Raw genomic sequence first — 13,948 nt, 5'->3', positions numbered from 1 at the left:
TTAAAGATAACACAAAGTAATAATTTATCGTGAATTTATTAATTATCAGTCATTGCGAGTATCTCTTAATGAAGCAATTGCAAATTACGTTTTTCAGATACCTAATTAAATGTGAAGCTTAATGAGCGATAATTTAATAATTTAAAAATCTGATGTAATGCAATGTGGAGATGTGTCAGAAGAAAATCCCAGTTACTGGAATAATCAAATTTGCATTACCATTACGGGCTTATCCAACACATGCGCCTACACTATTTACCCTCTCTTATCACCAAAATGAACTGACTCATGGCCCAGAAACATATTTTTTCCACAGAATTCCCCTGGAGTCACACACTGAAACAATGGCGTGCAAAATAGGTCCCAATACAAGTTTTATGACTTTTTACCCGTTCATGGGTGTGAATGTGGTTCTAATAATAAACTACCCTTTGGAATACACTCGAAGATACCTACTGAACATCTCTATATTAATTGCTGTATGACACAGTAAAATTTTTGCATTTTTGTAGGTCAAAAGGTGGATAGTTCTTTATGTCCACTTTAGCTGTTCATTTTCGAATATTCAAAAGTTATATTCGACTGCAAAGTAATGCGAATTCAAGTAGGTAATTTGTTTTATGATATTGTTGAAAAATAATTTATACTATGAAGGGCTTATGGCTAAAATGAACATAAAGTTCTTTAAACAGTGACATGAAATGGTAGAATAAATAAAGAAGCTTTCATTGAAACCTAGAGTAGCGTCCTTCCGATTTCATTTCATGTCGCAAAACGCAATGCAATAAGCACCGCAATTTCTTTCCTAACTAGACAGTAAACTAGTGGCGTTGCCGAGAGATACTTACTTTTAGGTTTGTTTTTATCCATGAGCATGAGATGGTCGTGCTTATGCCACGCCATGGGGTGCGGGGACACCATAAGCCGGTGGTTTTGTTTCGGATAGCCACCCGCGGCCGCCGATTCGACAGCCCAGTCGCCTTCACAGCAGCCGCCTACCGTCCGCCATGCTGTCACTGGGTAAACAATCCCGCGTGCTTAAGGCCACTAACCTCCCGCTTACCAAGGCCAACGGAGATGCTGATGCCTTCACAGACACAGGCACTTCCGCCCCGAGCTAGACGAAGACGGAGAGACAACAAGCAGTCACTCAAAACACAACATATCCTCCGCCGCCTCAACAGCTGCCATTCGACATGTCGCAGCTCCTTCTGGACATCCCCCGTACGCGGCATGATATCCTCATCGTGGACGTGAAGAAGTAAACACACCGACCACGGCAAAACACTGTGAAAGAACGACGGGTACTACAACCTCACTCCCCCCAGTCGCGAGAAATGGACTGATCTCGCGCGGCTAAACGACGGCACGGCACTACTTCGATATAGAAGGGTCAAAAGCACCAGGCAAAACAATAACAAATGTGCGTGTACACCACGTTGTCTTTCGAACTAAACTGAACGAACACTGTACAGAGCCCCTAGAAACTAAATCACTCAATTTACTTGAACTGTTCTCGGGCGCACATGTATTCAGAGCATTCACCTCTCCTATGGTAGCTATCCGCATCCACGTGTGTTAAACGGCACGAACGAACACCCCGATCGACACTGAACTCAAATCGTACAAACACCAACGCAGCCGATTGCACTTCCCGCTGACGAGTGTTCAAGTTTGCCGGTCATAATCGGTAAGGATTGCAATAAAAGGCGTAACACACCCTACAGACCCAGCAACATGGCAACTAATAAGCGCAGGAGGTACTGCAGACACCGCTAACAACACGATTAGGATTTGTGAACTGCCGGAGCGTGCGCAATGAAAAAAAAACATCTATTAGCGGACAGTTCGCGGAGCCGCCGACAGGTGCGCTACCTGCCGAACCTTGGAAAGATTTTTCAATATTTCGATTTTGGTCAATCACGATACGAAATAACTATGTAATTTTAAAAGAATGGTTCAGCTGGAACACTGAACGTTCAGAATAATATAGGTATTCTTTCATTTTTTAATGTCTTTAGTAGTAAGTAAACGCTGACAATTACGAGCCCCCAATTGTATTGCAATGGAACAATGGCATCTCGTTTTTTTTTTCAAACGCCCATGAATAAGTAGGTACATATTTTATTATTTAGAAAAACTACAAATTTATCTTGTTCTAATTAATATCCTGTATAGAAAACATTTTCAACTTTCAAAATTTATTTACTAACTTATTTTGGATTCTCCAAAAGCAATATTAATTTTTATTATGTCTGGTCACAATAAATAGTGAAGAAGTTTTGCAATATTTTCATTTATTTTTGTACGTATTACATTATACCACATATCTATTATACCATTTAACAAATACTGCTTCCAGTCCTGAAAATAAAACAATAATCTTGCAATAAGATAAATATTTAAACAAAACTTAGTACATAATATATACCTTACTACATAATCTTATAAAATTAACTATATTTAAGTATATCTAAAACTTATTTAAATTAGAACCACGATAAAACTTAAAAAAATATATTTGCTATATCAAGTATTGGATTTTCAACTGCTGGTTGTTCCAAACCTTAATCAGGTGGCTACAGCTGGAAATATAAAAAATTTAAGGCATGCAGAACGATTCCTTACAAGTTTATAGATTTATAAAATAAATTACTATTAATAATATACACTCGATCTTTAAACGATTTACAAATATTGTTACACTTTCTATTAGAAACAAACAAGAAATATTTAAATTGTGGACCTCAGAATATTACATTAAAAATTAAAATTTATTGTAAAACCAGGAATAATAAACGGTGTAAGAAAACTACTAAACAATCAGTTGAAAATTATTATAAGCTTTATTTCCTAAACTAACGTCTTATCGAGTATTTTTGAAGACCAGTCTATCGTCATTTTTCATCGAGTGCCTTAACTCTGGCACTATAATATTCGATCAAACTGATTCTCATTACATCGTTTATAAATAGAACAGCACTACAGGAACACATTTTCCACGATCGGGAAATAAATTAAAGTCCATTTTTTCACATCTCCGGTATATCTGCAAAACACCACTGCAGAACCAGTACTGCCATTTAAACTTGGAATTAAATTTTCTCTAAACGCTGACACAAACACAAATTGGTGCACTCTTTCTCGTTTATTTTTAAAATTTGATCTCTTTTCTCGTCTAGGTACAAAACAATCATTACATAAATTTATTTAAACCAGTAGACTTAACAATCGCCTGCTCAAGCTTGTGGACATGATTATTACGTACAACTTCGCTAAATGACACTACAATGAAAAAAACGTGACCAAAAAAATTATCTGCAATTTATTTAAAGAAAAAAAAAATGGCTTTTGGAAATGTAGAAAGATCAACCTAAATAAATAAAACACATTATTCAAGAAATGCACACTATATTACTAATAACGATGGACCACAATCATTTGATACAAGTGGAAAAAAGTAGCAAATAAACGGGATTACCAACTTGATACAACAGAATCATTATAAACCCTCGCATAAACTAAAACACAAGTACGCCTAAGCTTAATAATAATTATTATGGCTAAATCTAGGGTTAGACTCCATCGGCCTGGGAGCATAGGGATCCCTTCCTCTACCTCCTCCTTCGTACATTAGAGAGTCCAGTTCGTCGTACATAGACGAAGAGTTCGCAAACAGCGGATTAGGTCTAGGCGGCCCGTAATTATCGGCAGCTCGGAAGAAATTAGATCTATTAAAACCGGTCGGATGAATATCGAAATTGTCAATATCGATACGGCCCCCCCTGCTAGCCGCGTTCAAGCTCTCCCGCGACTTAGCGAGCAGCTGAGCGGGAGTCAGGGCGGCCAACGACTGTGTCTTGGGGATTCGGGGTTGGAAATCCTCCTCGGTCACCTGAGTACTGACCGAGAAAGTGACGGATGAATTGCTGGTCTGCATCGCCGTGGAGCGATAGAGGATCTTTTTACGTTTCTCGCAGTTCTCGCATTTAAATACGTCCGTCTGCACCATCTTACAAAGCCGGTTGGTCTCTACGATCTTATTGTATCGGACATTTTTTATATCCTTCGAGACGGGTTTCTTTATGGGAGTTATCAAAGGAGGAGGCGGAGGAGAGAACCGAGACGGGGCTTCTTCTTTGGTGGCCTTGACGTTGGGTGTTTCTTCGTCATCGACGTCGACTACGGTGTCGTTCAGCATCCCCAACTTCCGCAGCAAATCGTTGACGAAGTTGGTGAAGACGTTCTTCTGGTCCTCGATGGAGATGGTGGGATCGGTGAAGGGGAATTGTACTGGCGGGGAACCCTTCAGAGGAGAGAGGTACTTGCCGGTGTTCACCTTGTACTTGTTCGTCTTGTGCACGACCAGTTTGCCGGAATACTTCTTTTCTCTGCTTTCCAGGATCTTGATGGCTTCGTGGCACCGAGTTATGACTGGAATCCATCATTGAGAGTATATTATATGAGTGTTCTTTTTACAATGCTTACAAGAAGAAACAGTGTTAATTAAATGAGAAAATTTATTATTCTCGAAAATGTATATACACCTACATAGAAACCGTGGCTGTACACAAATTTGGAAATAAGTACAGACAATCGTTTTGGACAATTAGATTTCAACTCTGCTCCTACTTCCCATCATAGATTTTTTAATACCAACTTATATTAGTAACACAAAAAACCTACAAAGTAACTAGGAGCAGCTTAAAACAATAAAAATGACGATGCGAAATATTTAAATACGAATTTAACTTACCCTTTATTTTTTCCTGTAAATGTGTCGGGCTTGAGGAAAAAACTGCATAAAACAAAGAAATTGTTAGAAAACTTGAACACAAAATACTTAAAAGTAGATGTAAAAAAAGTACGTTACTAAAATACATTTCGATATAGAATACTTTAGGCATAAGCTAAGTTCAATTACTAGGCAAAATTGTTATGTAATCATTCCAGACATGAAAAAGATCCCACAACAAACTGAAACCATCTTCTACTAGTCCCCGTTCAGAAAGCAGCAAACTTTCTTCACATTTCCTGGCCCAAGTGGCGATCCAGATGGTACACGGAAGCATTCGACATACCCCAGGTGTTCTTTCATGGATAACCGACGTTCCATTCCACTTTCTTAAGTGCACAAGGAATACACAAAAACTAATACCTCACTAAATTACATATTGAAGTCTTTTTTAATACACAGTGTCCCACTAAAGCAGTTTTCAAATGTCAATTTCATGTCCAGAAGATTACATAAAAAAATTGCTCCCGATTAATAATTTATTTTGTTTGCAATGTAAAATGTGTTGATTATACCGTGAGCGGCAACAGTATAGAATATGTTTATTTAAAAATCAGATGTTCGTTATTTGAAAAATCGCTCGGACCAGTCGAATTATATTTTTAGTTGCGCATTTTCTGAAGCAATTTTCATTTATACAGGGTGGCCCAAAAAAAAATTATTAAATTAAGGCCACTTTTTTAAATGAAAACCCCACTTTTTTGTATTTTTATTCAATTCTCCATGGAATTCTGATCATTTTTTATGCAACATAACCTATACCTATCTTTAACCGTTTTCGAGATAATGGCGTCTGAATATAGAATATAGAAAATTTTCAAAAATTACCCCGAGATTTACCCTGCTGGGTTTAAAATAAAACCACGTTTACTTTTCCATCTTAGATTTGTGTGGTTCGCAGAAAGTTGCTTCAAATCAGAAAAATCCATAAGAAATAAGTGGTTCGGTGATTTATTTTGATCATTAGCACGCAATGACTTGAACGTAAAAAATATGTGAGGTATTTAGGTATAACTTAATTAAAAACACATAATTTTATTTTATAAAATATGATTTTGTTAAATGTCACTATTTAAATTACGAGCCAGGTTATTTTGCAAATTTTTAGCACCGAAAAAGTGGGGTTTCCATGTAAAAAAGTTAGCCTTGATTTCATAACTTTTTTTTGGGCCACCCTGTATAAATGTAAATTGCTTCGGAAAATGCGCAACTAAAAATATAATTCGACGGGTCCGAGCGATTTTTCAAATAACGAACATCTGATTTTTAAATAAATATATTCCATACTTTTGGCGCTCACGGTATATTTACTGTATTTGAAACGTCGATTTCAAAATGTATTACATTACGTTTTTGGTACAATTGTCAAGCTTTTAACTTTTCATGAAATGGACCCAAATTTTGATAACTATACAATTCGCATCAAGTTTAACGCACCACTAAAAATAAGCCCCGATTAAAAAATTGAGTTTCTCCAGAACGGCTAACTGATTAACTAAATAAAAAAAAACAATGACAAGAAAAAACAAAATTGATCACTGCTTCTAATAACAGCTTCCCATGGAAACCCATACTCAGAACCGGACAATCTTTTCTTGATCAGCTTCATTCCCTATTTCTCCGAGCACCTTTCCAGCATCCTCAAGACGGGCGATGTTGATGGTTTTTAAGTTGTCTACCCATATCGTCACTAACATTATTGTTACAACCGTCATAAATTTTTACAATAAACTGATATGCTTCAATTGTGTATCTCAATTAATAACAGAGACAATGGCACGAATTGAAAAACAAAATGATTGCTATTTTAGCTGACACCCCTTTGAGAATATTTCAAAGAAGGAAAAACTGAAACCTCAATAAAAGCTCGTACCTTAGGTAACTGAGGGATAAGCTGAAGATTAGCCGTTCAAGAGAAAATCAACCTCGAAATAGAGGCCAATTCTTAATGACGTGTCAATTTTGACGCGAGGCCTAGAAATAAAAAAGTAAAAATATATCACACCTTCGGGCTTGGCGGTGATGGCCAAAAATTCTGACAATCTAATCTGCTTATCTTGGAACAACTAAAAACAAATGTGTGATTACAAACGGCAATAACAATAATCTCCAATATTACTTTTGCGCTATCCTCTTGCGACTCCAGCTTATGTACTGGCATATGTTGCGTCACTTGCTCTACGTTTGTTGAACTAAAGGGGATGCTCATCGAATTAGGCGTGGAAGCTTGCCTCGAGGTCAGGGCGAGGCTGTTATTCATCACGAGAGAGGTATTCATGGGATTGGGATTTAATGGCATTTGTGAACCGCCGGGCAACGGACTGAGCTGAGATTGGAGCGGAAAGTTAAGCGCACCCACAGGGGGTCCTCCGATAAAAAAAGTTTGATCGTACGGGTCATATTTCTGCTGCTGTTGTTGTGGGTTGTGGAATAAAGGAGCACTGTTGGGAGGAGGGACGGGGGCCGGTGCAGGTACTGGTGCGGGTAGAGGCTGAGCTTCTACGTAATGTAACGTCCGTTGCAAGGGCTGCATTATAGGTTGTACAGGTGGCATTGGCTGTAATTGGGGCATCATACTGATAGGATGTCTGATTTCATTGAGTTTCTCTGCGATTTCTTGCAGGAAGGACTTCTTCTCGTCTCGCTTCCTCTTGGGTGATCTTGAACGGTTCCTACGTTTCAGCCACCTTTCACGATCCGACTCTCTGCTGCTGCTACGGTCTCTGCGCCTGTCTCGTCGAGTCCTATAAAATGGGCTGTGGCTTCTGCTTCTCCTTCTGCCAAATATTCTGTCGGAGGATCTATGTCTAAGTGGTGATATTCTTCTGGGGGATAATCTCCTCAAAGGGCTCCTCCTTGGGCTTCTTCTTATAGGGCTCAGGGCACTCCTTACCAACGCAAGAGGAATTTTTCTTGGACTCCGTGAACGTCTTCTTAGAGGCGATATTTTCTTTGCTAGCTGCTTTGCTGCTGCTGGAGACTTCCGTAGTGGGCTTCGTTTTCTAACCGGTGATCTAAGCTTGTGAACAGGACTCTTATTCCTTCCTTTCAGGTCTTTAATACGTTCGCGTAGATCACGTGGTGACTTACTCTCGATTTTCTCTTTCTGCTTTTTGATTTCCTCGATATCGATCTCCATTTCCATGCCTGGTGGAACCAAACCTGTTTCCACTAAACTAAGCTTCTCTGAAATGATTTTCATTTCTTTGTCTTTCTCACAACGAACTTTGTCCCGTGCAATATCCCTTTTAGTTTTCTCTGGGTCCCTGCGAATATCGAATTCATCTGCATCTATTTGTTTATCCGAACTCTTTTTATGCTTCGAGTCATCGTCTTTCTTATCTTCACATTTCTTCTTTTTCTGTTTGCTTCGCCTTTCTTCAGGGGGAGATTTATCACCATCGGCGTTAGTTTTCTTGTTAGATCCTTTGTCTTTTTTCCTTTTTTTCGCACTTTCCGTTTGTCGATTTCCTAGTGAAGTATTATCGTTCTTTGATTTCTCACTCTTCAAATTCTCATTCTTCGGTTTTTCACCATTCGCTTTCTCATTCTTGGATTTCTCTGAAATTTCTACATCAATTTTGAACTTATTTTCATCCCACTCATCATCATCGACGATATCCAAACCGGCCATAAAATCTTCCTTCAAAAAGTCATCAAAAAAGTCCCCAGGGATGTCTTCATCACTTTCCTCTATTTTATTCATTTGTCCACGAGATTCACTACCTTTAACCTCTTTAGTATCGTCAACTAGTGCAGAAGTATCTGAGTTACTCATAGTTTTAGTTTCTTGGCTATTTGTTAAATGTGGAATCTGCAACTTTTGAGAAGCGGTTTTAAATTGTTGTTGTACTTACTGTTTGCTCATCGCTTTAAATATCTTTATTATAATTGTTTTGTTATAGTAACTACATAGAACTAGTTTCGCAGCAAAACTATTAACAATTTCTTATAATTATATACTACAAACCACCATTTGCTGACATAAATGCCGATAGCCGATAGCTTGTAACCATAGAACTAATATCTAATTTTGCAACTTTGATAATGCCAGTGAACATTGAACAGCACTGCTTACTTATAGTTACATCGATTTGACAACTTGAAAGTACACTATCTACCTATGAGAGAGAGATAGCAATGACCTTCAGAGCTATTTCTCTCTCCGTCTTCTAACAACAGACCCAGCCGTTGGGAGGCTACCTCCCATCGATCTTATAGTACTAGATACTGCATAGGCCCAATTTGTTTTGTTCAAGGGGGGTATCTTAAGGTCCTTTACTTCTTATTGGCTGCTTATTCGGGCATGCTCGACATTATTTGTTTACATCATAGAAAATATATTCTAATATTTCTAATTAATGACTTATCTGTTCGTCTAGAGTTTTACTTACAAATTTTGTTGTGTATTATAAATGTTTTGAGTGTGTGAAGTAATTTTGTGACAGTTATTAATACCATATTATCATATACGTCCGGAAAGTCCTGCTTCATTTGTAGCAAATTTAGAAGAGGATCGGCCATATCGTTTCATACGTTAAGTTTGTAAGCATACATGGGCGTAGATTCTTTTAGGTGTAACACACCTTTGAAATACTATTGAACATTAATATAATTTATTTACGATATTAAATGATCCGTTTAATGTGCACCCATTACAATTAGTAAAACTAATTTAAAAAAATTATTTCAAGATTTAGAGTGCATCCCGAGACATTTAAGTTAAAAGTTAATGTACAAAACAGAGTCAGAAGCTTACCGACTAAAACAATTTTATTTAAAAATCAATAAACAATTTTTTTATTGATATTGTCACAGTATTAATTGCAATTACAATTATTTAATACTAAATGTAGGTACTAATATATTTATTTTATTTTGTTAATACTTTTATAATATAAGTACAATAACTTACATATGTAGTTTATATCCTTTATTTTGTTATTTATTCATTACTTTCTATTAATAGTAGTTCTTAACAATTAATAAAAGTTTTATCTTAATAGGTATATTTTATTTGACACTAATTTGCTTAAAAGCGAGATGTTGGAAGAGCACTGTAAACTGTAACTTTACATTACCATCAAATTTCAAAACTAATAAGTTACTCACATCAGTCTCAGAAACCGTCTGCTACAAAAAATAATGCTTTTTGAAAAACATATTAATAAAAGTAGGGTGAGATACAGTACATATTTTAACATAATATACGAGTAAACTATGTAAACTTAGATGTTAATAAATTAGTCATCAGTAAATAATTATATTAAAATAGTCAAATGAAGATTTAGTCATTCTGTAATTTTCCCCCATAACAAGAATTGTTATGGGATTTATTAATATTGTATAAGTCAAATGAAAAAATTACAATTTTTACAAAAACTGATTTTGCTACAGTTCCTATAACCCCATATCATTTGCAAAAAAATATATATTTTGCTAACCACAGCCTTTATTATGTCAAGATGTACTGCTTTAAAATTAAGTTTGACACAATTATTTCCGAAGATAAGACTTCTTGCATTTAATACTAAATTGTAATTAAAATTCCTAATGAACCAATCTAATGTACTACGCAACTGGTGTATAGGACTAACGTCAAATATTTGTTCCCCGCCCCATCCCGCAGAGCTCCATGTCCACGACTTTGCGTATCAAAACAAACTCAATGCTGTTAGATAGCCTATGCCGTATCTAGTACTAGAAGATCGATGCTACCTCCAGTAGTATATTCTTGAAGGCTTTTTTCAGTTGCCATGGTTCATGTAATCTCATCATAACACCACGAGGCACGAACTACAGAGTTGGCTTAGGTTATTCTGTGATTCTTCTGATGAATAATAAAATGTTTTTTTTTAATACATAATTTACATTGTTTATTTTAGTATGTTTGTACCCTTATCTCAACTTATATTAAAGTCTACAAAGTTTTACAAGTATTTTATTATTCAGACGATGTCTACTAACAGCAAAATATATTCAAAAGTAGCAGTGTGTCAAATGACGGCTACGAATAATAAAGAAAAGAATTTAGAAATAATTAAAAAATTAGTAAAAAATTCATCAGAATTTGAAGCTAAGGTGAGTATCTCGTATATTCTTAAAAAATAAGATTGTTCGATTTTTATAATTTTAATACTGCATTACTAAATTTTTTGATTTTATGAAATATTTTTCGATATATGTAGAAATTATATTCATTCACAGGTAGTATTTTTACCTGAAGCCTGTGATTACATAGCAACAGATATTACTGAGGCAAGGTCTCTAGCGGAATCTCTAAATGGACCGTTACTTGCAGAATATAAAAATCTTGCCAAACAGTACAAATTGTGGCTCTCAATCGGAGGTTTCCATGAAAGGCTTGATGAGGTACGCAAAAAAAAACTACAAGCAGTAGCAAAATTACAAATTTTTTTTCTAGACCATTTACAATTCTCACATTTTAATAGACGATTGTGGAGAAATTAAATCAATATACCGCAAAATTCATCTGTTCGATGTCACCATTCCTGAAAAAAATATTTTTCTGAAAGAATCTGATCTGAATACAGGAGGATCGCAGATTTGCCTGCCCATTAATACACCCGTAGGAAAGTTAGCACTATCAACAGTATCCTTTGCAAATATTATAAATACTTCATTCGTAATATAAAAAAAATATCAACCTTAATTGTGTAGTGTTACGATTTGAGATTTCCCGAGCAGAGCATATTGCAAACCAAAATGGGCGCGGAAATATTATCATATCCCTCTGCTTTTACGAAAGTCACAGGGGAGGCCCATTGGGAAGTACTGCTAAGAGCTAGGGCTATTGAGAATCAGTGCTATGTGGTTGCTGCGGCTCAGTACGGCAAGCATAACATCAAGAGGGTGTCATTCGGACAATCTATGGTAAAAAACAGCATTAAATATGTAAAAAAAGTGTTTAATTTCTACGGATTGCTCTAGATCGTTGATCCTTGGGGCAAAATTCTGGCGGCTTGCGAGAAGTACACAGGGGGAGAAGAGGCAAACGAGAGCGTTGCTGTCGCTGAGATAAACAAGGATGTTTTGGTGAAAATCAGGCAAGAAATGCCCGTTTTTAAACATCGTCGAAATGACATATACAGCTTGAATCTGTTAAGAGAGGAAACAAATCAAATTGATGATAACGAGACTTTCCACTTTGCAGATAAAGTCATTCCAGGTTCTACTGTTTTCTGCCGATCTCGGTACAGCTATGCTTTCACGAATCTGAGATGCGTGGTTCCTGGTCGTATCCTTATCTGTTTTAATAATTTTTGCGATTAAAATCTATTTTTCTGATTTTTTCAAACAACACAAGTTTAGTTTAAGCGATGTTGAATATTTTCAACAATTTTTATACAAGTACGTTGGTTGTGTTATCGCTTGAGTAAATTTAAACATATTTAATCTTTACATATTTTCAAATATTTACTTGGAGATTTGCTATATCTTTATTTAACATAAACCTACTGAATTCTAAATTTATAAAAGCTGATAACACAACCAAAGTGCTTGTTTTAAAGAAATTGTTTGAATTGTGTGATATTTCAAATGCAGTCAATGTTACGGAATTTTACAAATCCACGTTCACTTGTACAATATCTCGATATTGGTTTTATGGAATTAAGTAATTGATCCTTTTTTCCCTCAATAGGTAAAAATGAATAGGAATGAAATTGGGCAGCAACTGCAACTGCATTGTGCAATTATAAAATATGAAGACAATATCTTAAAAAGCTATTAAGATATTACAAAATGACCCCCTTATTACCCGTTTTTCTAAAAAAAAGTTTAGACAGGGTGTTTTGCTGAATTAACGCCAGATATTTGTTTTTTTATTGATAGTTTGTAGTTCTCCTAAATAGCTCTATATCAGAGGTCATTGACACAGATTCACAAACTAAACACAGTGCTTCGGATAAGATTCATATAAGATATAAAATTTTTTGAAGTAAATCCGTTCTGAAAACAGCGAAGGACGATTTAAGACAACCGTGTACAAATAAAATTTATCGTACACCTTTCTTAAAAGTATAGTTTGCATTAACAATACCAGATGTCTTGGTTTCAACACTGAGGGTGGCAAATAAGTTGATGGATTTAACGAAGGAAGAAATAGAGGACTTATTCCAAACAACCGTCAGGGTACAAAGAACCGTAGAACAGGAATATAAGGCTAATTCTTCTACCGTTACTGTCCAAGACGGACCATTCGCAGGACAAACTATCCCTGTAAGTTTTTTAAAGTTTGTAAGTTATTTCACTAATCGTATTGGAATCATCAGGAACGTAATATTTCAGCACGTTCACGTTCACATTTTACCAAGGAAACAAGGCGATTTTCAGAGGAACGACGACGTTTATCTCCAATTAGCCAAGCACGATAGAGACGATAACCCCAGTCCTCTTAGGTCGGGAGAGGAAATGGCGGAAGAAGCCAGACGACTTAGAAAATATTTCTTATAAATTGTTAATTAGTGATGTGGTATTGAAAACGAGGTTGAATATTTTTAATATGTATGTAAGAAAATATAAATTGGCTGAAACAGATATTATTTCTTTAATTTGTAATCAAAACCTGTTCTACGTTATTGAGTTCCCAGGTTTAGTAATTGCAGGTTTTCTGCTTGATGAAATACTGAATAAATTATCTAAAATTTAATTATTTGTGGGTTCTGTGAATCAAAATGTTGATAACGATTTAATTTGAACAACCTTACCTCTGATGCAAAAAGAAAATAGGTGATAACATTTTAAGTACTAGCGGCAAAAAAATTAAAAATTTCAAATTTTAAGCTGCGTATACTAATAACTATTTGTTGGTTATCTCCACTGAACTGAATTTAAGAGGTGTGTATATATAGAGTTCAGTGATTACAGTGTGTAAATAGAGCGTATTCTTTTTTTAATTTGGAGTAGAGTAGTTACCAGACGTAAAAACTACAGTACTATTTTAATACAAAATAAGGCAAAAATATTTTTTCTATGACCACAAGAAATACATACCTAGATACTGCTTTTTCCAACAGGCCTTCCAATTATGCAAGCTGTTGTTTATTTTTTTCTTAATTGTTATGTAAATAAGAATCATTAAAATATTTATTGTATAGTAAATTATTATCGGAGCTATTAATAATAAAATAT

The 13,948-nt window shown here is 35.7% G+C and overlaps 3 protein-coding genes and 1 long non-coding RNA gene across 5 annotated transcripts in view; 1 reads left to right on the top strand and 3 right to left on the bottom strand.

Annotated features, from left to right (window-relative positions):
• LOC108910320 (serine/threonine-protein kinase minibrain) overlaps positions 1 to 1,768 on the bottom strand; it is a 57,980-nt gene extending 56,212 nt beyond the window's left edge. Inside the window, exon 1 of one of the 2 annotated variants that reach the window (XM_018714885.1) lies at positions 849 to 1,768. In XM_018714885.1, coding sequence (XP_018570401.1) covers positions 849 to 921 — 73 coding nt within the window. In that variant the 5' untranslated portion in view covers positions 922 to 1,768. The remainder of the gene's footprint in view (positions 1 to 848) is intronic. The other variant, XM_018714886.1, reaches the window with a different exon arrangement.
• A 1,626-nt stretch (positions 1,769 to 3,394) lies between these two features.
• Positions 3,395 to 8,797, bottom strand: LOC108910321. Its single transcript, XM_018714889.1, has 4 exons — positions 6,915 to 8,797; positions 6,801 to 6,861; positions 4,757 to 4,798; positions 3,395 to 4,434 (listed from the first exon to the last, which is right to left on the bottom strand). Exons 1-4 carry the CDS (start codon positions 8,571 to 8,573, stop codon positions 3,545 to 3,547), a joined length of 2,652 nt encoding a protein of 883 aa, XP_018570405.1. The 5' UTR covers positions 8,574 to 8,797; the 3' UTR covers positions 3,395 to 3,544.
• Positions 8,798 to 10,569: 1,772 nt separating this feature from the next.
• Positions 10,570 to 13,356, top strand: LOC108910313 (nitrilase and fragile histidine triad fusion protein NitFhit). The gene is made up of 7 exons (XM_018714879.1): positions 10,570 to 10,876; positions 11,003 to 11,167; positions 11,220 to 11,408; positions 11,477 to 11,689; positions 11,747 to 12,053; positions 12,861 to 13,036; positions 13,106 to 13,356. Exons 1-7 carry the CDS (start codon positions 10,682 to 10,684, stop codon positions 13,268 to 13,270), a joined length of 1,410 nt encoding a protein of 469 aa, XP_018570395.1. The 5' UTR covers positions 10,570 to 10,681; the 3' UTR covers positions 13,271 to 13,356.
• On the bottom strand, positions 11,191 to 13,613 carry LOC108910315. The gene is made up of 2 exons (XR_001964451.1): positions 13,525 to 13,613; positions 11,191 to 11,307 (listed from the first exon to the last, which is right to left on the bottom strand). It is a non-coding gene; the product is annotated as an uncharacterized LOC108910315 (long non-coding RNA).
• Between the last annotated feature and the right edge of the window lie 335 nt (positions 13,614 to 13,948).

This window comes from Anoplophora glabripennis, unplaced genomic scaffold (assembly GCF_000390285.2).
Source record: "Anoplophora glabripennis isolate ALB-LARVAE unplaced genomic scaffold, Agla_2.0 scaffold86, whole genome shotgun sequence".
In the NCBI taxonomy this organism is placed as follows: domain Eukaryota; kingdom Metazoa; phylum Arthropoda; class Insecta; order Coleoptera; family Cerambycidae; genus Anoplophora; species Anoplophora glabripennis.
Note: the sequence above shows the minus strand (reverse complement) of the source record. Positions and strands in the feature narration are given on the sequence as shown.